Source organism: Pipistrellus hanaki (genome assembly GCF_964339955.1).
Source record: "Pipistrellus hanaki genome assembly, chromosome: 1".
NCBI lineage: Eukaryota > Metazoa > Chordata > Mammalia > Chiroptera > Vespertilionidae > Pipistrellus > Pipistrellus hanaki.
The window spans coordinates 2,493,533-2,516,593 of record NC_140503.1 but is presented as its reverse complement, the minus strand read 5'-3'; the positions used below and the strand labels follow the sequence as shown (position 1 = coordinate 2,516,593).

General features: G+C 57.5%; 3 protein-coding genes across 5 annotated transcripts in view; 1 reads left to right on the top strand and 2 right to left on the bottom strand.

The window, feature by feature from the left end:
- PPP4R4 (protein phosphatase 4 regulatory subunit 4) overlaps window positions 1-4,042 on the bottom strand; it is a 75,454-nt gene extending 71,412 nt beyond the window's left edge. For all 3 annotated transcript variants that reach the window (XM_084896525.1, XM_084896524.1, XM_084896526.1), the window contains exons 1-2: window positions 3,778-4,042; window positions 2,464-2,537 (exon numbers count right to left, since the gene is read on the bottom strand). In XM_084896525.1, coding sequence (XP_084752651.1) covers window positions 2,464-2,537; window positions 3,778-3,894 — 191 coding nt within the window. In that variant the 5' untranslated portion in view covers window positions 3,895-4,042. The remainder of the gene's footprint in view (window positions 1-2,463; window positions 2,538-3,777) is intronic.
- A 9,481-nt stretch (window positions 4,043-13,523) lies between these two features.
- On the bottom strand, window positions 13,524-14,305 carry LOC311619134 (small ribosomal subunit protein uS15m-like). The gene is given in 2 exon segments (XM_084877140.1): window positions 13,524-14,269; window positions 14,272-14,305. Coding segments are annotated over 2 exon segments (750 nt in total). The 5' UTR covers window positions 14,291-14,305; the 3' UTR covers window positions 13,524-13,538.
- A 4,232-nt stretch (window positions 14,306-18,537) lies between these two features.
- Window positions 18,538-20,921, top strand: LOC311628939 (interferon alpha-inducible protein 27-like protein 2). The gene is made up of 4 exons (XM_084896561.1): window positions 18,538-18,640; window positions 18,746-18,775; window positions 19,389-19,550; window positions 20,708-20,921. Exons 1-4 carry the CDS (start codon window positions 18,634-18,636, stop codon window positions 20,905-20,907), a joined length of 399 nt encoding a protein of 132 aa, XP_084752687.1. The 5' UTR covers window positions 18,538-18,633; the 3' UTR covers window positions 20,908-20,921.
- Window positions 20,922-23,061: the final 2,140 nt, after the last annotated feature.

Genomic DNA, 23,061 nt, shown 5'->3' with positions numbered 1-23,061 from the left:
TCTGTGTCAAATCTTTAAGTACCACAATGTTCTAAACTTAATTGTGAAAATAGCATTAATAATTGGTCTGCCACGCTATGAAGTAAGGTAATAAACCGTGTGATTTGTTTTTCATTGGATGACAGTGCTAAGTATATAATGCTTTTTTAAATATTAGATTCAATTTAAGTTATGAGAATCTCTACTAATGTAAAGCATTTCCTACTCATTTGACTCTAAATTCTAATTTAACATAGTACTCCAAAATAGTTTTAATATGCAATATAATAGAGCTAAAAAAACAAATCTGACATTCAAAAGTGGAGAGCAAAAAAGAATGTCTGGATACTAAAGATCCAATACAAAGGAAAAGGTAAAGCACTAAAAAATAAACCTGAAAATCAGAGAGAGAGAAAAACAGAATTCAATATTGGGTTCTACAGCACTGGGGAGGCCAAACACTTCTTTAAAGGAGTAAAATACATCTCAAATAGGAGGCTCGGTACAGGAGATCAGCCGGCTTCAGCGGAGGCGGCCGTTGGAGCAGTTCTACAAACAATCCCAGACCTCCCCCATCCCAGGCCTGAAAGAACGTTTCAGGCCGCCTGGGCCTAGAGGTGAAACCCCACTTCCCGCCAGGAGGTGGTGAGATGCTGGGAATACAAAAGAAGAATTCAGCTCAGACCCAGACACAACCCAACTAGTGTTCTCAGTCACCTTGCAAACCTCCTTCCAGGCAGATGAGCCGTAAGAAACTAGGAGAGCTATCGGATCTCTTTTAACTTCTCTTGCTGAAGAATGAGAGGACCCAGCAGTCTCTATCGGGGCTTTGTAAGTCCGAGGACCAGATGAAGCTTATGTTCGCTGCCTTGAGAAATACAGACACCTCAGAAGACCTGGTTCGGTAACAAACAAAAGTAAAATAGCAAACAGGTAAGCCATCCTAAAAAAGAAGCCTTGTCACTGAGATCTAGAATAAGGTATCTGCTGTCCCAGGTGAGTAGAGCAAGACTCCATTTCCTCATTGTAAGCCAGCGCTGAGACAAAGAAAAGAATTCAGGCAGAGTAAGTAAGACCTTATTTCAAATTAGTTACTGCAGCATGTTAAAAATAAACTTACCCAAACTTTTAGCAACTGTCTACCTACTCCAATTAAAAAATAAAAATAAAAAAACTGGGAAAAGACAAGTGTTTGTAACTACTGTTCACCATGTTGGACATGTTCATGTACTAATATGTTCATGTTCATGGAATAATGTACTTCAAATATAGCAATAAAATATCCAAATGGGTTAAATGTTGGGTTATTCTCTATGTAAACACCAAAACACATACTGTTAATGTATACATAAGTAAAAGGTTTCTTTCAAATAAATAGGTAGACTTGATGAGAGCATGCTACCAAAGACCACCAGTAACATCAACAGAAGGTCCAAGATCCAGAAACATTTTAAAGTGATGGAATTATTGGAGAAGATATTTCAAATTGTAAGCATGCTAAAATCCCGACTAAACTAAGAACTGAAACCTGAGGTGCCACTAACAGACTAAAGAATATTTTTTATAATGGGTGCCATGGAAAGGGAATTTTTTAATAGAATCCTTCAATGAGTGACATGGACCTAGAAACATAATCTATACACAAGGAAGAACAGGTAACCTGCCAGACCTGAAACTGGAAAAATAGACCGAAGCTAAGGAAACAAGGATGACAAAATATGCCCGTGGTACATAACACCAGTTTTCAAAATCAGATGGTGAAAAACTAATTTGCTGAAAGAGAAGGAAAAAAAAAAAAAAACTGCACTAATTAAAGAGAGTTTTTAAAACAAAAGTACACAAAGTACCTTAGGAAAATTTCTGTTTCCGAAGTATAGATATGTTCATTAATGTTGGCCACATTTGCTTTTAAGAAGCTAAAAACACCATTTTTAAAATAGTGGGGGGGAATCTTGTAAATATTTACAATAAACATTTGCCTTAAGCAATTCTGTAGCGCTTGTGAGATGAATGCAATTAAATTTTAAAATCTCTCAAGTATTTTTATGGAGCTCACACAGCGGAAGTAATATGAAAAACTGCCATATTTGGGGATTTTTTTTTATAGTAAGTAGCATATAAGGTTCACTCTCTACAAGTAACTTAAATTAATCCCTGGATAATCCTGAGTCTCATCTAAACTTATTGGATGTTATGTGAGAAAATAAAGCTGGAAAATAAAAAAAGAATGAGATTCAACTCAAACCACTAGTTCTGTTCCTCCTCCTCCAAGCGGTATTAAGTCAGGTATCTTACTCTATTTCAGCTCTCAAATGTGTAAGTCCATAGCTAAATCTTGACTTATAAATCTTAATTTAGGTGGGAATAAGAGCTAAATCATAATTAAGTGCTATGCATGCAAAAGTGACTGAACGTAACCGTAGCACACTTCAGAGCCTCGGTCCACGCGGGGAGAGAGGAATTTCACGGGACTTGCGGAAATACCTGAGCAGATAAACAGCCCTCTCAATATCCCCGAGGTCTTCGTCCACGGTCAGTCTTTCTATTTCTTCTGGTGTCTGTCAAGTGCAAAACACAAATTATGTCCACCACTGCATCAGCCTCGCCCCGGTGCCCTGCAGGGGCCTAGGTAACTGCTGTGGCGAATGGGAAAGTTTCAGGACTTTGTCCCTGAAATCCAAGGATCAGAGGGATCTAATTGTCCGGTTTGGGTTGAGGAGGTTTGGGTTTGGTTTTTGTTTAGTTTTTGTTTTGTTTTTTCCTATTTTTTACTCTCGTAGCTTTTAGATTGAAGCTTGAGAATCACATTGTGGCTTCAGAACAGTGCTGAAATCAATTTTATATGCCTTTCTAAAAATGTGTACACACTTTCTTTTTATCTCTACTATCCCAAGGCGCTGTCTGCCCCAGGAAATGCTAAGAGGGGCGATGGGTGACGACTGCAGCGGAGTGGAATGAAACAGACGAAATCTGGAAGCTGGGGGATGGGGGGGGGGGTCTGTAAAAGGGGAGCCGGGAGGAAATCACGGCGGGAGACCTCCGGACGGCGGAGCAGGAGCTGAAGGGGGGCTGGGGCCGGACGGGCTGGCAGCAGCAGGGCTGGAGCCTGGCGGCTGGGAGGATGACTCTGCGGGTGGGGAGCCGGGGTGCGGGGCGCCGGCGGAGGTGCCTCCCTCCAGACGGTGGGCGCGGGTCCTGGGAGGGCCGTGGCGGGCTGGGGGCTGGCGGGCTGGGGGGCTGAGGGGGTTGGGGGGGAGGAGGAGAGGGCTTAGGGTGACTCAGGATGGAGGCGAAGGGTCGACGGGGCCGTGAAGACGGGGTGCTGGCTGGAGGTGACGGGAGGCCGGTGACTGGAGAAGGGGCGCGATCTGGGGTGTCTGGGGCCGGTGGGGTGAGGGTCGCGGCGGCGGTGGCTGAGGGGCTGGGCCGGGACTGAGCCGGGCCGAGGGGGCACAGGGAGGGGACCGGGGAGCGGAGGGGGCGGCGGGCAGGCGGGGGCCCGGGTCCGCTCGGCCGTTCGCGGGCGGGATGGGGAGGGCACCAGGGGGCCGGGGCGTCCGGGAGCCGCGGGGCTGGCGCGGCCAGGGTCCGAGGAGAGAGCCCAGGGCTCGTCCTCGAAGCTGGGGGCCAGGCTGGGAGAACCAGCCGGCTGCGTCGAAGAAGGGGCCCCGGGAGGGCCGGTTTGGGGTGACACGGCGAGCGGAGCGCCTGAGGGGCCGCCCCGGGGCCGGGCCGGCGGGGTCGGGACCGGCCGGCCGCCGGCGCCGGCGGGCAGCTCCTCCTCCCCGGGGCGCGCACCTTGAGGCTCCGGCGAACCGGCCTCTCGATGATGGTGAGCTCCTGCAGGTCCTCCGTGTAGCCGAACAGGCTGTTCTGACTGAAATCCATCGCGGCGGCGGACGGCGGCGGATGCATGGACCGCCGGGCCCCCTCGCCGCCCGGGCCGGAGCGGCCCCCGGATGCGGGACTCGCGCGGCCCGCGGGCGCCCGCCGGCAGGACTTTCTCCCGCTCTCGGCCGCGGGGAGCCGGCGGGCGGCGAGCGGCGAGCGGCGGCGAGAGGGAGCGCGGCCGCCGAGGGGGCGGGGCGGGGCGGGGCGGGGCGAGGGCGGGGCTAAGAGCGGGGGGCCGGGCTAGGCGCGGGGCGGGGCCAGGAGCGGGGCGGGGCCAGGGCGGGGGTGGGGCCAGGCGCGAGGGAGGGGCCAGGCGCACGGGCGTGAGAGGGGGAGGGGCAGGCAGGTCGGGGGCGGGGCCAGGGCGGGAGACGTGCCACAAGGCCCGCCTCAGTCCCGCCCCTACCCCCGGGCGTTGCGCGCTGGGGAGCCGGACGCAAAGGCCTTGCAAAGTGGCCGCGGCCTTCGCGACCCCTTTGCGACCGCCCCTCTTGGCTTCCAGCTCCCAACCGAGTGCGTCCCACCCCGCGGCGCGTGCGCAGAGCCTTCCACTTGCCGCAACCGGAAGTTGGGGGCGGGAGATGGCAGAGAGGCTGAGCCAATGAGAGGGAAGCAAAGGAGAGGGGGTGGGAAGTGGGCGGGGTCTTGTTAACTTCGGACCAGCCCATTCCCGCAGCCTGCTGGCTGGCTGTGGACCCTGAGACCAGCCCAGCTCAGCGCTAGCCCTGGGGGGCAGGTGTGTCCCCCAAAATAAGCAAGTGCACCGAGACTTGTGTGGGGATGAGGGGAAGGGGGCTTATGGAAGTGAGATCCTGGAAGGGCGAGTATTCGGGAAAGGGCAGCGGTCAGGAAAGGGCTCTTGGAGGGGAGGCACTTACACTGAATCTTAAACGATCAATAAGACTTTTCCAAAAGAAATCAATAATAGGAGTAAAAGCCATTGCGGATCGAAGCCTGGGCGTGTTTTGGCTGTGGGACTTGCTCGGAATAGAACTTGGGTGCCGGGAAGCCAGAGCTTGGCATGTGGGTGGGGAGAGGCAGGTCCTTTGTGCGGGGGAGGCCCGGCTCTGAGCAGCCAGGATGCGTCCCTGCATTTGAGTCCATGAAGAATAGAAAACGGTGAAAGGGCGACTGGGGCGACTTTCTGGACGTCAGGGACGAGTTATGTTGATGCTCTTCAGCTCCTAAGGATCAGCAAGGCCTCTCTCTCTCTCTCTCTCTCTCTCTCTCTCTCTTCCTCTCTCTCTCTCTCTCTCTTTCCACTCATCCCCTCTTTCACACGCCCGCCCATTTCTCTACCTCCCATTTGCACCCTCTTTCATATGTTTATGTACCAGTACAAGTGTATGTCCTGAAAAGGTTTTAGTTTGTGCATTTATTTTTAATATACATGAATGGTCTAGTGCTCCGAACTCACTCAATGTTTCTTGTTTTCCCCTCAGCATAATGCTTTAGAGGCCCATGCCTGAGGCTGTATATATCAGAGCTCACGAATTCCTACCACCAATGCCATTGGATTTGGGCCTCTAACACGTTTTACTTATCAATTCCTCAAACAACAGACAGTTTTGTTGCCAACAGTTCCTTGTTACCACAAACAATGCTGGGTGGGATGCGTCTCTTATGGACCACAAGGAAAATGGAATTGCTGGGTCATAGTTTCACTTTGCCACCACTCTCTCCGGAATGACTGTCGCTTTGCACGCCTGTCAATGGCACATCAAGGCAGGATGGTTCCTATTTCAAGGATCCAACAAAACAGTAAGAAGACAGCTATATAGAAAAATGCGGCCGAAACCGGTTTGGCTCAATGGATAGAGCGTCGGTCTGCGGACTGAAAGGTCCCGGGTTCGATTCCGGTCAAGGGCATGTACCTTGTTTGCTGCCATATCCCTAGTAGGGGGTGTGCAAGAGGCAGCTGATTGATGATTCTTTCTCATCGATGTTTCTAACTCTCTATCCCTCTCTTCCTCTCTGTAAAAAACCAATAAAATATATTTAAAAAAAAAAAAAAAGAAAGAAAGAAAGAAAAATGGGTAGAGCATATAAACAACCAGATTACCGAAGAGGAGTCACCAATAAACCTCTGAAAAGAAGCTCAACTTCATTAATAACCAAGGAAAAGCAAATGTACACACCCACCCAAATGGCAAAAGAGTGACAACAGAGAGACCAGGTGGGACATGACAGTCGCTTGGACTGGAGTCATTATGATAGAGATGGAGCCATGTGAACAGATTTGGGAAATTTGGGGGGAACTGGGGATGTGTTGTGGAGAGGATAAAGGTCAGAGAGGCAGAGGCATTAAGGATGATGTTCGAGTTTTGGGCAACACCCACCCAGCTCTCTTTCTGCACTCTCTTTCATGTCTACGGGGATGGCCAATGGGGACAGTCGCCACAGAGCTCCATCTGCAGCCCCAAGTGGACTTCCCAACGTCAGCCCCATGTCAGTGGCTGCTCCCTGGAGCTCCCTTCTCTTTGGCATGCGTCTGGACAACTAGTTGAGGCTCCTAGTGGACCACGTCTGTTGGAAACTGCTCAACCCCTGACCCAGGGTTAGCACATAGTAAGGCTCTGTTGATGTTGACTGGGAAAATGGGAAAAGAAACAAAGAGGGTAGAGACAGGAAGGAGAGAACAGAAAGCATTCAATTGCATAGTGGAAGATCTCCTATCCCCAGGGTCCAAGCCACAATGACCTCTCACCTGGACTCACAGAGCCTGGGCTTCAGACGGAGCCTGTTCACCCAAAAGTCAGACCCTTGGGCTCTAACCCAGGGCTTCTCACCTTGTTTCTTGGTTGGGGAGGAGGAGAGACCTGCATTGTAGGATGGTGAGCAGCAGCCTGGCCTCTACCCACCTCTCATCTCACACAGAGCACGTCTTCCCACATCCCCCTGACTTCCTCGCTCCCATTTTCTCCCTCACCCACTCTGCTGTCCTCATGTGCACTGGCCTCCTGGCTCTTCCGCACACACTGGCCGTCTGATCCCAGGCAGAGCCTTGAGCACCCCCGTTCCCTCTGCTCCGAATGCTCTTCCATGGGGCTTCCAGGTGACCACTCCATGTGTCCTTCAGGCTGCGAGTCAAGTGGCACCTTCTCGGTGAGGCCAGCCCAGGACACCTTGCACGAAATTAAAATCCTACTGAATTAATGTGCTAAACCCTCCTTAACAAAAGGCCACAGCCTGGCGGCTCAAACAACAGAAATTTGTGCTTTCACGGGTTTGGAAGCTGGAAGTCGGAGATCAAGAGGCCAGCGGGGTTGGTTTCTCCTGAGGTTTGCGAGGCCGCCTCCTTCCCACTCCGTCCTCCCGTGGTCTCTTCTACGTGTGGAGGCGTCCCCAATGTCTCTGTGTGTGTCTGGTTTCCTCCTCCTCTGAGGACACCAGTCATATTGGGTTAGGACCCCCCGAATCACCTCACTTTAACTCACTTCTTTGATGGCTCTGTCTCTGAATACAGTCACATCCTGAGGTACTGGGGTGAGGGCTTTAACAGATGAATTTGGGGGGACACAATTCACTCATACTGCCCACCATCACCACCAGCAGCACGTATCAGCCTAACATCCTAAATATTTCTTAAAATATATTTTTATTGATTTAGAGAGGAAGGGAGAAGGAAAGGGAGGGAAACAGAGAAAGAGAGAGGGAAACATCAATGGTGAGAGAGAGCCATTGATCGGTTGCTTCCTGCACGCTCCCTGGGGACTGAGCCCGAAACCCAGGCCTGTGCCCTGACCGGGGATCGAACCGTGATGTCCTGGTTCATAAGTGGATGCTCCACCACTGAGCCACACGGGCTGGGCTGAATATTTTACTTATTCACCGCATTTACAGTCTTTTTCTCCTCTAATTCCCCACTCAAATGTTGTGTTTCGTGAAGGCAAGAGTTTTGTCCATTTTACTCACCACTGCATTCCCAATGACTAAAATAATGCCTGTACATCCATAGTGGGTGCTCATTAATTAGTCATTAAAGTCATGAATAGGCATCGCTTCTCCGCTAAGTAGCCATAAACGTGGGGAGCCGCTCAGTCTCTTTGGGCCTCAGCTGCTCTGTCAGAGCAGGGAGCCGGGCAGGTAACGGGGACGCGGAACCTGTTCCATTGGACTCCAGGTGCTGACTCGGCCCAGAGGCTCTGGGAAACCATCAGGCAAAGCTTCGGTGCTAACCCTTCCTGCCAGGTGTGACCAGGGCAGCCAGAGAGCAGGCAGGCAGGCAGGATGGGGAGCGAATCCACAGGCACCTGCACCGGCTGCCACGCCATCCCCTCCCCCCGCCCCCCATCGCCGCAGAGGCACAGCCAGGGCCCGCTGCACGGCACCCTGCAGGCAGCAGACAGGCTGTGCGGGAGCAGGGGGACTCCCCGTGGGAAGGAGGCCGGGAAGGCTCCTGTGGCTGTGGTCAAAGTTGGCCCCTTGGGGAGTCAACCCGCCTGCACCTGGTCTCCGGAGAAGCCAGCCCAGCCCCTCGGGAGGAAGGCTGCAGGGGCAGAGAGGAGAGTTAGCAAGACCCCAGGGCTGGGCAAGTCGGTGGCTCAGAGGCTGGGAGACAGGGGGGACCCAGAGCATCGGACGGACAGCCTAGGATGTGTCCTGGACTAAGGAGGGGCGCTGGGGCGAGGGCAGCCATAGGTGAGCAGGAGGCGGCCCCAGGTCTGGGGCGGGTCAGGGAGCAGGGGGAAGCGATGGGCTGCAGCAGCTGAGGAAGGAGCGGGCCGGCACCCGGGCCTGCCCTGCAGGTGGCATTGGTTTCCTGAAGCCCGCAGCCTGGCCTGGTGCACCTGTTCTGGGGCGCCGGGAGGAGGGCACCCAGCCCTCTGACCTGCATGGTCAGACCGGGGCCTGTTCTGAGGGGGCGCTGCCTTCTGGGGGGCCTTGGGCTGGCAGCCAGGGCGCTGCCTCTCCTCCAGCCTCCTCCCTCTGAGGCCTCAGCCCCTCTTCTGAGGTCACTGGGCAAACTTGCTCCACTCCAGCTGCCCCCTCCAGGGGGACAAAGGATGTCCCACCCCCAGGGGTGCTGACACGCAGCCGACAGATTGCACATGTGTCCTGGGAGGCAGCGGCCGAGGGCAGCAAACATGTGTGCACATGGGGGTGTGTGTCTGCAGAACCGTGAGGGCTGCCTGTCTCCTGCCGTGTGCAGAGGCAGCAGCAGCGGGAGGCTGATAACAGGGCTGGTCCCCGAGGCCGCGGTGTGGGTGCCAGGAGCTGGGCACACCCTTGCCTGTCGAGGTGGGGGTGATGGTTACCCTGGTGACCGGGCTGGGAAGTGGGTTGGCCTTGCAGGCAAAAATGCCGGAAAGAAATAGCATATGCCCTGGTTAAAGCTCCTCACTGCCTCTCCCCCTTTTCTTCCTGGAGCACAGGTTCCGAGGAGCTGCCGTCGCACGGTGGCTGCCCTGGTACCCTGGCTGGTGCCCTGTGCACGCCCTCTCCATGCCGCCTGGTCCTCCCAGCCCCGGGCCCGGGCACGCCCTTCCCTCTCTGGCCTCACTCCGACCAAGCGCTCCCAGGTGCCTTCGTGTTCTGAGTCCCCAGCGCCACCCCCAGGTCTCACTCAGCAGGTCTGGAGCGAGCGGCACTGGGAACCTGCATCCTAGGTGCCCCCCTCCACGCCCCCCTCCGCACCCCCAGGTCTCTGGCCACTGCGGCTCAGAACCCCCGCCGCTGGGCATCCAGAGCTCAGGCACAGCATCAGGCACACCTGGGTCCTCGCCTCAACTCTGCCGTCTCCTTGGGCAGGTCAGCCCACCGGCCTCGGTTTCCTCCCTCCGTTACCGGGGATGCGGACTGCGGCCACATGGCGTCGCCGTGAGAATCAGCTGAGACAGCAGCAATGCCGGGATGCGACGAGGGTCCAGTAAGTGTTATGCTTTTAGCTCATTTTCTACCTGAATCTGTAGGTCTCTCTGTCCCTTCCCCCTTCCCGGCAGCCCCCTTTCTTCCTGGGACCCTGTCTCTGCCATGAGCAGGGGGTCATCAGGTGAGGCGCTGGGCAGAGGAGGGGCAGCGTGCGCACAGCCGGGCCCTCACACCGGCCCCAACTTCCCTGCCTCTGTGGCCACGAGGACTCCGCTTACCAATTTCTATGGGGTGGACTGTGTTCCTCCAGCATGGGGGGGGCCTCTGGATCCCAGCGGCCATTTCCCAAAGCACCAAGAGATGGGAGGGCTCCATGCCCACCCAGCCCAGCCACCACGTTCCACTTCAGGAAAGCGGAGGCTTCTCCGCTTCGAAGCCCAGCGCCTGGCACATCCTCTTTTCCTGCCTAGATCGGCAGCTCTGAGTGTTTTGGTTCTTTGCCGAAGGAAAGCAAGCTTTGCCCTCAGAGAAAAGCAGGTCCCTGCTGACAGCAACCCCAGCAGCTAAACGCCTGGCCTCCACCGCCCGGCCTGCTGGAGTTCTCCGGGCGCCCCTGGCACAGCCCGCATCCCCGGCCTCTCTGCCACCACAGACCTCCTGGCAGCGGGCGCAGCCTCTGCTGTTTCAATGTATTATTTACGCGGCCCATTTCCACCGCCGAGGCCAGCCCACAGGGCGCGCTCCATCCTGCGCCAGGAAGCCACACGCCCTCCCCCCACCCCCAGCCCCTGTGCGCGCGCTCCGCCTCCGGCCGCACCCACCTCGCCCAGCCTTCGCTTTACTGGGGCACCTCACTAGGCCAGGAACAATGGGACCTGGGATAATAGGACAGTGCCCGCAGTGCCAAGGCGCTCTCCAGGCAGGGCGTGGGGGACACAAACACACAGGATGGTTCGCAGCAGCTGCCGAGGTGTACCTGGCAGGCCGGAGCCCGGGCTTCACGCAGTGACCTCTTAGAGCGAGCAACCTGTCAGGCCATCTCTCTGGACCGCAGCCTCCTCACCTGTGAAGTACAAATGTACTAGCTCCGCCCTGCCGGCCTGAGGCGCTGTGGCCAGGATCAAGAGGCGCAGTGCAGCCTGGCTGCCGTGGCCCCCTGCCCTCCCCACATGGGCACCGTGACCTTCTGATGGGGGGGGGGAGGGGGGGAGGGGAGGTGCAGGAGGCCGCCAGTAATTCTCTCTCGTCGTAGATGTTTCTCTCTCTCCCTCCCCCTCTCTTCCTCTCTGAAATCAATTTTTTAAAAATATTTTTTTTTTAATAAAAAAGAGGACTAGCTAGCCCTACCCAGTTTGGCTCAGTGGATAGAGCGTCGGCCTGCAGACTGAAAGGTCCTGGGTTTGATTCCAGCCAAGGGCACGCACCCGGCCCTGGGTAGGAGCACACAGGAGACAACCAATCAATGCGTCTTTGTGACATCAGTGTTTCCATCTGTCTCTCCCTCCCCCTTCCCTCGCTCTTAAAATCAATGAAGAGCCCTGAACCGGTTTGGCTCAGTGGATAGAGCGTCGGTCTGAGGACTGAAGCATTCCAGGTTCGATTCCGGTCAGGGCATGTACCTTGGTTGCGGGCACATCCCCAGTGGGGGGGTGTGCAGGAGGCAGCTGGTCGATGTTTTTCTCTCATCGATGTTTCTCTCTATCCTTCTCCTTTCCTTTCTGTAAAAAAATCAATTATTTTACAAGTAAAAAATAAAAACCAGGTGCAGGTTACAAAGTGAAAGAGGAACGGTGGGCGTGGCAGCTCCCTGCAGGCCGCGCCGCTCCGGAGCTCGGAGTGTGGCCCGCGGGCCGTGGCGCCAGCATCCCCTGGGAGCTTGTTCCACACGCAGGGCCCAGGCCCTCCGGACCCGCTCCTCAGGACGCTTTGTTTCTCTGCGTGGGTGTCTTACTGAGACCCCAGGCCGTGTGCAGGAAGCACTGTGACATGCAAACACGTGTGTGCTTTGGCAGGAGGAAGGTGCAGTGCGGTGCGTGGCTCTTCTAGCTCAAATCCAGCTCTGCCCCCCCCCACCCCACCCCCGCTGCCTGTGTGGCCTTGGGGCTCCTCTGCTGGAAAACACACTGTCACGTGCTGTCACACGATGGCCCAGGCCGGTGCTCAGTGGTTAGAGCACAGCCACTGCAGATGGAAAGAAAAGGCCGGGACCCCAAGCGTCCCCATGTCCCTGGGCTGGAGGGTCTGCAGGCTGCCCCCTAGCCACTGAGCACCCCATGTAGGCACCTGGAGGCCCAGGACTGAGGCCAGCAAGTGAGTGCTGGAGGAGGGAGGAGCCATGAGCAGCCGGTTTTTTATTGTACTAAGCGAACTTTTTTAAAAATATATTTGTATTGGTTTCAGAGAGGAGGGGAGAGGCAGAGAGAGATAGAAGCATCCTTGATGGTGGAGAATCGTTGATCAGCTGCCTCCCACTGAGGATCAAGGCCCAAACCTCGGCTTGGGCCTGGACCTGGAATGTAACCATGACCTCCGGGTTCATAGGGGGGCGCTCAGCCCCTGAGCCACACCGGCCGGGCCATGAAGCAAACTGGATGCAACCTGAGGCCGCGCACGCTTGGCCGTGTTCCCAAAGTTCCCGGCGATGCCGGAAACGGACGGCGTCAGGCCCGCAGGCTCCCGTCCAAGTCATCACCGGCAGAGGGAGTGTGCAGGGCCGCGGTTCACGGCTTAAAAACACCCGCTTTCGGGGCACGGCCGCTCGGGAGAAGTCACGGCTGCACTGGACGCCTCCCTGTGCCCGGGCCTGTGCGTGGCCGCCGCCCTGGCAGCTGCGTGTTCCTGGCTCTGCTCATCCGTGTTTCCGATCCACAGAGTCCGGCTCCTGGCAGCCGGAGCTTCTGTGGTGGTGGCGACTTGTTTTCAGAAAAAGCTCGTCTGTTTTTTTCAAGCAGCGTGGCCCTCTGAGCTTTCTGCCCTCCCAACAGAGCCTCTGAGGAAATCTAGTTAAGGAAATTCTCACAGGCAGTAGTTTTATACTTTTTTAATATATTTTTTATTGATTTCAGAGAGGAAGGGAGAGGGAGAGAGAGCTAGAAATACCAATGATGCGAGAGAATCATTGATTGGCGAGAGAATCATTGTCTGCCATCCTGCACACCCCACACTGGGAGCCCGCAACTCGCAACTCAGGGAATATCCCCCCACCAGGACTCGAACTGTGACCTCCTGGCTCCTAGGTCGACGCTCCACCGCTGAGCCATGCAGCCGGCTCACTGCCCCTGAGGGCACCCTCCAAACCTAGGCAATGGGCAGGTCAGCAGGTGGGTCAACTGGCCAGGTACCTGTGAGCACCGCCGGGGGTGGGGATTGAAGGACCACCCCAGGTCCTTACCCCCTCTGTACTCACACCCTGCCACGGCCTCCTTGTGGGCAGAGAAGTCCCCACTCCTTGACTTGGAGCTTGACCCTGCCTGCGGCTTGCTTTGGCCTCTGAAATGGAATGCCAGGATTCAAGCCTAGGCCTTCCGCACTTCCAGGGCAGCTGCTGCGCCACCATTCTGCCACGAGAGGGCGCGCATGAGCAGGAATGAAGCTCTGGAAATTGGCCTTCAATCCCTCAAGGCCTAACGGGGTAGCAGCAGGGGTTCTAACAGGTGGGACCCAGGGTCTCCGGCTCTCGGCCTGCTGCCCAGAGCTGAATCAATTTATTTGCTACTTTAATTTAGTTTATTTTTTCAGGTTTCCTATTTCTTCTTGGGTCAGTCTGTAAATATCTCAACGAATGTCCATTTTCTTTATACTGTCATATAGAGGCATAGAATTGTCTGTAATTTTTCCTTAGTCTCTTTTAAGTGTGATCAGGTACTCTTATTCTTTTTTTTTTTTTTAACTTGAACAAAATTTATTGGTTTTCCTTGATTGCCTCTGGTGCAGCTTGGGAAGGCCCTTTCTTGCTTCTTTAGCTTTTGAGCCTCCTGGTAAACCCGAATGCACAGAGCCTTCTTGGCCACCCAGCGGTGGTGGGCTCTTCGGGAGTACGTAGGGGGGAAGATGTACTCCGTTCCCAGGTCCTTGCATGTCTTCTCAAAGACTTTGTAGTTGTTCTTACGGAGGTTTTTGAGCATCTTTTGCCTCTGGCCAATGCTCATCATCAGATAGCGCTTGTGAGCTTTGTCCTTTCGATGTTTCTGCATGTGTTCTTCATAATTTTGGATCTTGACAGTCAAGGCAACAATTCGAGCCTCCAGGGAGCTGGTGTCCTCGGGGTTTGCCACAACCTTGTTCATCAATTGTTCTTTCTTGACTTTTAGCTTCTCCTTCTGATTCCCCATTTCCAAGGACAAGAGTCTTTTCACGACATCATCAACCTTGTCAATTCCAGGGACATCCTGGTTATCTTTGAGGATCGTGGAAGGGGGCGGGTCATCTTCTTGGCTGGGCCAGACTGGCTTCTGGATGGCATATCCACGGGTGGCCGGGAGGAGACCGCGGGGAGGAGAGGGGAGGACCTGGGGATCGGGAGGAAGCCGGGCGCACCCTCCCCCTGGCAGCCCGAGGCCTGGGGCCTGGGTCCGGAAGGCACTCAGTACCTCCACGCCGCCCTCAGCATGGTGGCGTTTGACCCCAGCAAGTACTCTTATTCTTGATGATGGTAGTTTCTTAATGTTAATGTATTCAAATCCATAACCTTTTCCTCTCTGGTTCAGTGCTTTCCTTGTGTTTGGTTTAAGCGTATGGTCTTCATTTACAGATTCCAGGAGACCAGAGCCGAATCCAGTTTGCACTGCTCAAGGGAGAGACTAAGAAGGTGGATGGGCTCCACCAGTGTAGCTCAGCGGGTGAGTGTCGACCTATGAACCAGGAGGTCACGGTTCGATTCCCCATCAGGACAAATGCCCAGGCTGCAGGATCAATACCCTATAGACAGCGTGGAGGAGGCAGCTGATCAATGATTCTCTTTCATCATCGATGTTTCTATCTCCCTTCCTCTCTGAAATTAGTAAAATTATTTTTTTAAAGAAGAATGTGGGTGGTATATATTGGATTATAGGCTAGCCTCGAAAGTAGCTTTTATAAACAGTAAGTCTATTGTGGCTTGGGTTCTTTTTAAAATTAACATTGAATTTATTGAAATAGAAATTAAAAAGCTAATATCCTTAAGTTTTTATTAAGTTCTGATTAAAACCTTAATCTTCTACCCTGTTTCCCTGAAAATAAGACAGTGTCTTATATTAATTTTTGCTCCATAAGATGCGCTTAGGTCTTATTTTCAGGGGATGTCTTATCTTTCCATGCGCTAGGTCTTATTTTCGGAGGATGTCTTATTTTCGGGGAAACACGGTATCTATAAATCTAAGAGGATCTTTACAACCTAGTTCATTAAATCCCCTAAGTAGTTTAGGTTGAATATATATTAACAAAACCAACTTCCTTTTTAAGCATATACCTATAATTCCATTTTTAAACACTGCTTTTGTTTCTAATAAGCAAGGCCTTCCTATGAACATGGTGAATACTATAAATTTAATAGAATAAACATATACAATTTTGAATACTCGTCTTTATAACCACCATTAAATCTCTCCCAGAAGTGCTATACACCATTAAAGTTGGAATCGTAATTAATGTGTCACATATACCAAATTTGTGTGCACTGATATTCAATATACACAAATTATTCTTAAAATATTCCAAAAAATAATATCATTGGCTTTGTTATTTTTTTTCTTTAAATACTGTAATTACAAACATGCCTCTGTCTTTAGTTACCTTCTAAGATGGTCGTCTTTAACTGGGGTGGTACTGCCCTCTAGGGGACATTTATGGAATTTGTTGGCCTGTTTTTAGTAGCCACAGTGGCGGAGGGGTGCTCTGGTATTAGGCACAGAGGGGTCAGGGTGCCTGAGGTCCTGCCCTACCCAGGACAGAACTCACAGCTAGAAGTTGTCCTGGACGGATGTCAGAGGCCCCTTCACGTGAACAAAAAATTCATAGTTCCCCGCGCCTAGAACTTCTCCACGTTTTGCCCATAGGTATTTCTGCATGGTTTAAATAGAGTTTTCCAGGAATTGTGATTATCTTGCAAACCAGGGAGACACTGTATTTTGAGGTGTCCTGGACATTACCAAGATCTGTTGACAACTTCAGAAAACGGTGCTCTGAATAGCGTGTCCCTCATGGACCTGAGTCAGTCTGTGTGCAGCAGCTCACTCAGGGCGCATAGACATAGCTCAGGGGGAGGGATTATAGATACATTCCTTAACCCCTGTTTCAACGATCAAATATAAAAAATTCATGGCTGTCAGTTATATATTGTGTTACCTTACACCTAAACTCAAATGAAGCAACTGATTTATTATACCTTCTGTTTTATTATTCCTAGTGCTTGAGCACATAAGTATTGAAATAAATAACTTTTATTTCTCTTTTATATTACAGTTTTGGCAGTATATGGTGTGTAACCAGATGATGTTATGTATGAATTCCCTTTCAGGATAGAAGAGATATTACAAAGTGTTTTTTGAATCTCAAACAATCTATAGGCAGCCCTGGATTGATAGGTAACATACTGCTGTCCTGACCTGGTCTGAGCATCAAGCGGGTGGGGGACAGGTGGAGGCCGAGAGGCAGCACCAGCCGGGTCACAGGAACACCAGCTGCAGATGTTTAGGTCAAACACCTGCTCATCCAGGGAGCCGGGCTTCAGTTCTGGGAAGGGCAGAGGCAAAACAAGCCTGCAGTAGCACAGTGCTGGCCTGTCAGGAAGCTCCACACCTACACACTCACACACACACATACACACACACACACTCACATTCACTCACACACCTACACACACACTCACACACCTATACACAGACACCCACACACACACTCACACTCACATTCACTCACACACCTACACACACACTCATTCACACACCTACACACACACTCACTCACACACCTACACACAGACACCCACACACACACTCACACTCACATTCACTCACACACCTACACACACACTCATTCACACACCTACACACAGACACCCACACACACTCACACTCACTCATACACACCTACACACACACACTCACTCACACACCTACACACACATTCTCTCATTCTCTCACATACACACACGTACATTCTCTCTTTCTCACATACACACACCTACACACCTACACATACACTCATTCACATACCTACACAGACACCTACACACACACTCAAACTCACACACCTATACACACATTCTCTCACATACACACACATACATTCTCTTTCTCACATACACACACCTACACACATGCATATACATACACTCGCATATACATATACATACACTCACACACATACACTCACTCATACATCTACATGCACACACACACAAACACACATGCACACACCTACACACACACTCACACTCCATGGTGGGGTGGGTGTCCAAGAGACACAGGAACCCTCTAAGAGGCCGGCAGTAGCCAAAGCTGGAGACACTGAGCAACAAAAGGAGAGGCCACCGGAGTGGGACCACAGGGCGCGGTAATGTCAGTGCGTCCAGCCTGGTGCGAGCGGACTCCATCGGCAGAGGAGAGGAGAGGGGAGGGGAGGGGAGGGAGGAGAGGAGAGGGAAGGGGAGGGGGGGAGGAGAGGAGAGGGAAGGGGAGGGGGGGGAGAGGGGGGGAGGAGAGGGGAGGAGAGGAGAGGGAAGGGGAGGGGGGAGGGGGGGGAGGAGAGGAGAGGAGAGGAGAGGGAAGGGGAGCGGGGGGGGGGGGGGAGAGGAGAGGGAAGGGGAGGGGGGGGAGGGGGGGGAGGAGAGGAGAGGAGAGGAGAGGGAAGGGGAGCGGGGGGGGGGGGGAGAGGAGAGGGAAGGGGAGGGGGGGGAGGGGGGAGGGGGGGGAGGAGAGGAGAGGGGAGGGGAGGGGAGCGGGGGGGGGGGAGGAGAGGAGAGGGAAGGGGAGGGGGGGAGGAGAGGAGAGGGAAGGGGAGCGGGGGAGGAGAGGAGAGGAGAGGGGAGGGGAGCGGGGGGGGGGAGGAGAGGGGAGGGGAGAGGGGAGGGGAGCGGGGGGGGGGAGGAGAGGAGAGGGAAGGGGAGGGGGGGGAGGGGGGGGAGGGGGGAGGGGGGGGAGGAGAGGAGAGGGAAGGGGAGCGGGGGAGGAGAGGAGAGGAGAGGGGAGGGGAGCGGGGGGGGGGAGGAGAGGAGAGGGAAGGGGAGGGGGGGGAGGGGGGGGAGGGGGGAGGGGGGGGAGGAGAGGAGAGGGAAGGGGAGCGGGGGAGGAGAGGAGAGGAGAGGGGAGGGGAGCGGGGGGGGGGAGGAGAGGAGAGGGGAGGGGAGAGGGGAGGGGAGCGGGGGGGGGGGAGGAGAGGAGAGGGGAGGGGAGGCTCCCGCTGCACCCTAAGTGTGGGGTCCGGGGACCCCCTCCCAAAGGGGGCGGGGGAGTGTCTGCACTCAGACAGGGACGGGGACACGGGGTGCCCTGGCCTGGAAGGAAAGGCGCCCCAGTGAAATGACGCAGGTGAAATTCTGCGGCGCTGGGTTTTCTTGTTTGGGGGGAAGGGGGCGGGCGGATACAACTTGGAACCCCGCCCCTGGCTTCAGCTCCGGCGTTTTAGGCTTTTCTCCCGGGAGACCCAAACCCACCGGACCGCGGCGGGGTGCTGGGGGCGGGGAGCGGGCGGGGGGCGGGCGGGGTGCTGGGGGCGCGGTGCGGGCGGGGTGTGTGCGGGGAGGGCGCGGTGCGGGCGGGGTGCGGGTGGGGTGCTGGGGGCGGGGTGTGTGCGGGGAGGGCGGGGTGCTGGGGGCGGGGAGCGGGCGGGGTGTGTGCGGGGAGGGCGGGGTGCGGGCGGGGAGCGGGTGGGGTGTGTGCGGGGAGGGCGGGGTGCGGTGCTGCCTTGGGCCACGGGGGGGCGCCCTCGGTCGCCGGGAAGCCGCACAGGGACCACGTCCTGCGCTGAGCCGGCACCATGATCAGTGAGTCTGCCTTCCCGCGGGGCTGCGGCCTGGGGGGGGGGGGCTCCCCGACTCCTACGGCTCCCCCCAACAGCTAACTGACGCCCCCCCCCCCCGTGTCCCCAGAGAAAGCGGCTGCCGCTGTGGTCGGAGGAGGTGAGTTACTGGGTCCCCCATCCCCAGCCCTGCGGGCCCTCATCCTGGGGCGGGGCGGGGGTGGGGGTAGAGGGGGTGGGGGTAGAGGGGGTGGGGGTAGAGGGGGTGGGGTAGAGGGGGTGGGGGTAGAGGGGTGGGGGTACAGGGGGTGGGGGTACAGGGGGCGGGGGTAGAGGGGGTGGGGTAGAGGGGGGTGGGGGTACAGGGGGTGGGGGTACAGGGGGCGGGGGTAGAGGGGGTGGGGTAGAGGGGGGTGGGGGTACAGGGGGTGGGGGTACAGGGGGTGGGGGTAGAGGGGGTGGGGGTAGAGGGGGTGGGGGTTGGGGCTCTTACCCACCCGCCTGCGGAGCCTTAGGGGGGAGAGCCCCCGCGGGCATTACCTGGTCCCAGGAGCTGCTCCTCTGGCGCCTCCTGGGGGTGAGCATGCGGAAGGGGTGCAATGGCCTCTTTCACCCCCTCCCCCTTTGCACACACCCCTCCCCGGAGCCCAGCGGGGGCCGCTGAGGTCCCGGGGTCACACAGCGCCCGCGCCCTCCTGGCCCTTGGCCCGGCGCGGGCACAGGGCGCCCAGGGGTGCCCCCTCTCCCCGCGCCCACCGCCCGCCTCTCCGCAGCCCTGGCCGTGGGCGCCGCGCCGCTGCTGCTGGGCGCCGCGGGCTTCACGGGCGCCGGCATCGCCGCCTCCTCCCTGGCCGCCAAGATGATGTCGGCGGCCGCCATCGCCCACGGGGGCGGCGTCCCCGCCGGCAGCCTGGTGGCCGCCCTGCAGTCCGCCGGTAGGAGCCTGGGTGCGGGCGGGAGGGCCTGGGTGCGGGCGGGTAGGAGCCTGGGTGCAGGCGGGGCGGGGGGGGGCTGGGTGCGGGAGGGGGAGGCCTGGGTGCGGGCGGGGGGGGGCTGGGTGCGGGCGGGTAGGAGCCTGGGTGCAGGCGGGGCGGGGGGGGGCTGGGTGCGGGCGGGGGAGGCCTGGGTGCGGGCGGGGGGGGGGCCTGGGTGCGGGCGGGTAGGAGCCTGGGTGCGGGCGGGGGGGGGGCTGGGTGCGGGCGGGGGAGGCCTGGGTGCGGGCGGGGGGGGGCCTGGGTGCGGGCGGGTAGGAGCCTGGGTGCGGGCGGGGGGGGGCTGGGTGCAGGCGGGGGTGGGGGGGCCTGGGTGCGGGTGGGAGGGGGGCCTGGGTGCTGGCGGGAGGGGGTCCTGGGTGCGGGCGGTGGAGGGGAGCCTGGGTGCGGGCGGGGGAGGCCTGGGTGCGTGCGGGGGGGGGGGGGCCTGGGTGCGGGCGGGGGGGAGGCCTGGGTGCGGGCGGGGGGCGGGGCCTGGGTGCGGGCGGGGGGGAGGCCTGGGTGCGGGCGGGGGGTAGGAGCCTGGGTGCGGGCGGGGGAGGGCCTGGGTGTGGGTGGGAGGGGGGGCCTGGGTGCAGGCGGGGGTGGGGGGGCCTGGGTGCGGGCGGGGGGGGGCCTGGGTGCGGGCGGGGGGGGGCCTGGGTGCGGGCGGGAGGGGGGCCTGGGTGCGGGCGGGAGGGGGGCCTGGGTGCGGGCGGGGGCGGCGGGGCGGTCTGCTCCCCAGCGCCCTGGTCCCGTCTCCCCCTGCCTGTCCTCTCTGGCTCCGGAGTGAGGGCGGGGCGGGGCGGGGGAAGGGGGGTTCGGGAGGGAGAGGACAGGAAGGAGCCCAGGGTGAGTGATGTCTGGCTGTGGGTCCCGCTGGGTCCGCTCACTCTTGGGCCTCGGGCCGCCTGGGTAAGGTGAGGGGGGACCAGAAAGGGGTGGGGCTGTGGCCAGCTCCTCTGCCCCCTCTTCCCATGAGTTCGCCATCTCCTCTCGCTGCCCCAGCATCCGCTACCCAGAGCAGAGCCCTGCGGGCGTCAGGACCTGCAGGGGGCCCGGCGGGGTCTCTGGGCCGGGACCTCCGGGGGTCCCCACGCTCACCCTCTCTTCTCCCCCAGGGGCAGCGGGACTCTCCCCGTCGTCCAACATCCTCCTGGCCTCCGTGGGGTCCGCTCTGGGCGCCTTGCTGGGAGGTTCCAGAAAGGCGGCCCTCCCCTCTCCCCCCGCAGGGCCCGGGGCTGGAGGGGACCAGCCAGGAAAACACGCCCCCAGGCGGACCCCCGAAACCCCCCTCAGCTCCGGGAAGCCCCGGAAATAAAGGTCACGTGCACACGCGCCTCCCTGTCCTCATTCCTGCAGCCTGCTTGGGACGGCGGGAATTAGAGGCTCCTGGCCCCCCACTCTCCGGCCTGCCTTGTCATGCAGGGAGGGGGGCCTGGGCTGACAAGGGTGGGCTGGTGACCCAGGGCCACTCGGGGGCCTTCGGTGGCCTCTGCCCCTCGCTCAGTGGGGGCTGATACAGGTTCCTGCCGGAGGCCGTGAAGGGGAGCCAGGGTGCACGTGGCGCCACGGACCCCAGAGCCCTTTGCCCCTCCTCCTGTGGGCACTGGACAGCCACTGACCGCCACCCGCCCGCCCCGCTGCCTCGGGATTCCCGGGGGAGGCCATGCCCGATGCCAGGTGCTCCTCGGCCAGGGAGGAGGCGGCGATGCCGGCGGCGGAAGCCCGCGGCGCCCGCGGCCAGGGCTGCGGAGAGGCCGGCGGGTGGGCGTGGGGAGCGGGGGGCGCACCCCTCGGCGCCCCATGCCCGCGCCGAGAGCCCGCAGCTCAGGGGCGCCGGGCCAAGGGCCAGGAGGGGTGCGGGCGCTGTGTGACCCCGGGGCGTCAGCGGCTGGGGCACGGCAGGGGGAGGAGACGGAACCCAGGGTCACTGGGAAAGCCAACGGAGCTGACAGACACCAGCTCCTGCCTGGCGACAGGGTTTGGGGTGTCCCTGAGTCTCCACTCACCCCCAGGACGGGCCTTTTCCTGCCAGTGAGGTGTCCTTCTCTGGAGTTGTGTGTTTGTTTTTTAAAAGGATGAGTTGTAAACTAAATTAAAAATAGGGGTTCTGCCCTCGCTGGTTTGGCTCAGTGGATAGAGTGTCGGCCTGCAGACTGCAGGTTCCTGGGCTCGATTCCGGTCCAGAGCACAGGCCCGGGTTGCGGGCTGGATCCCCAGGGTGGGGCGTGCAGGAGGCAGCCAATCGATGATTCTCTCGCATAACTGATGTTACTATCTCTCCCTTCCTCTCTGAAATCAATAAAAAATATTTTAAGGATTCACTTACATAAATAATAAGTGAAACAGGAGCGCTAAGACTTCTGCTGGCCCCGGTGGACGGCCACGAGGAAGCCCAGCCGCACCCGCTGCCGGCCGGGCCACCAGGAGGCGCTCAGAGCGGGCGAGAGGCGGCGGGCACCCCGGCCCCCAGAGAAAGCCCGGCCCTCACAGCCTAGCGTTCCTGGCCTGAGGGGAGTGCAGGCAGCAGCCGGCGCACCCACAGGACAAACCCGAACCCACTCGCTCTGGGCCCCTGCTTGGCTGCCTGTCCTGCCCGGCTCAGCCTCCCTCCCCCGTCTGTGCTCCCTGGCGCCACCTGCATGAACCATTTGCACTCAAATCCCTGTTTTGGGGTCTCAGCCCCACTCAGAGCCCACAGTGCTGAGCCCAGACAGCCACATCGCCCCACAGATGGTTCCCGGAATCCCTTCAGGCTGGTCCAGTCTCCTTCCCTCAGGATGAGGCGTGGACAGGGGGCTCCACAGCCTGCTCATTAGGACCCACTGGGTGGGCACCCCAGACAGGCCCAGGTGTGTCAGAATCCCGGCAGAGAACACAGCTCTGCCCCCCGCCCCCCAGACTACCCCGGACCATGCCATGTGCCCAAGGCCTGGGAGGAAATCACTCCAACCAGCAGGCCACCCTGAGTCCCTATGTGTCAGGGAAAGCGTTGCGCAGTTTCAATTGGAAAAATGTTCCTTCTCATTTACCTTTCCTTCTGCCGCGAACGATGCTCAGGAGAGTAGGGCGGGCTCTAGCCGGTCTGGCTCAGTGGATAGAGCATTGGCCTGCGGACTGAAAGGTCCGGGTTCGATTCTGGTCAAGAGCATGTACCTTGGTTGTGGGCACATCTCCAATGGAGAGTATGCAGGAGGCAGCTGATCAATGTTTCTCTCTCATTGGTGTTTCTAACTCTCTATCCCTCTCCCTTCCTCTCTGTGAAAAATCAATAAAATAATTTTTTAACAAACAAACAAGAAAAAGAGTCGGATGGGGGCTGGCACGAAGATGGTTGACACCGATGAGCCACTGCCCTCCCTGCGCCTCCCCTGAGTCCTCACTCCCTTTTTATCTTTTTAAAAATTTATTTTATGGTTTAAAATATTACATACAGTAGTACATATGTCTCCTTCCCCTCTCCCCTCCCCCG

What these genes read in the sequence shown, in the direction of transcription:
- LOC311628939 (XM_084896561.1), top strand. An exon ending in TGCCGCTGTGGTCGGAGGAG is followed by an intron (nt 18,776 to 19,388) that starts GTGAGTTACTGG and finishes GCCTCTCCGCAG; the next exon opens with CCCTGGCCGTGGGCGCCGCG. An exon ending in GGCCGCCCTGCAGTCCGCCG is followed by an intron (nt 19,551 to 20,707) that starts GTAGGAGCCTGG and finishes CTTCTCCCCCAG; the next exon opens with GGGCAGCGGGACTCTCCCCG.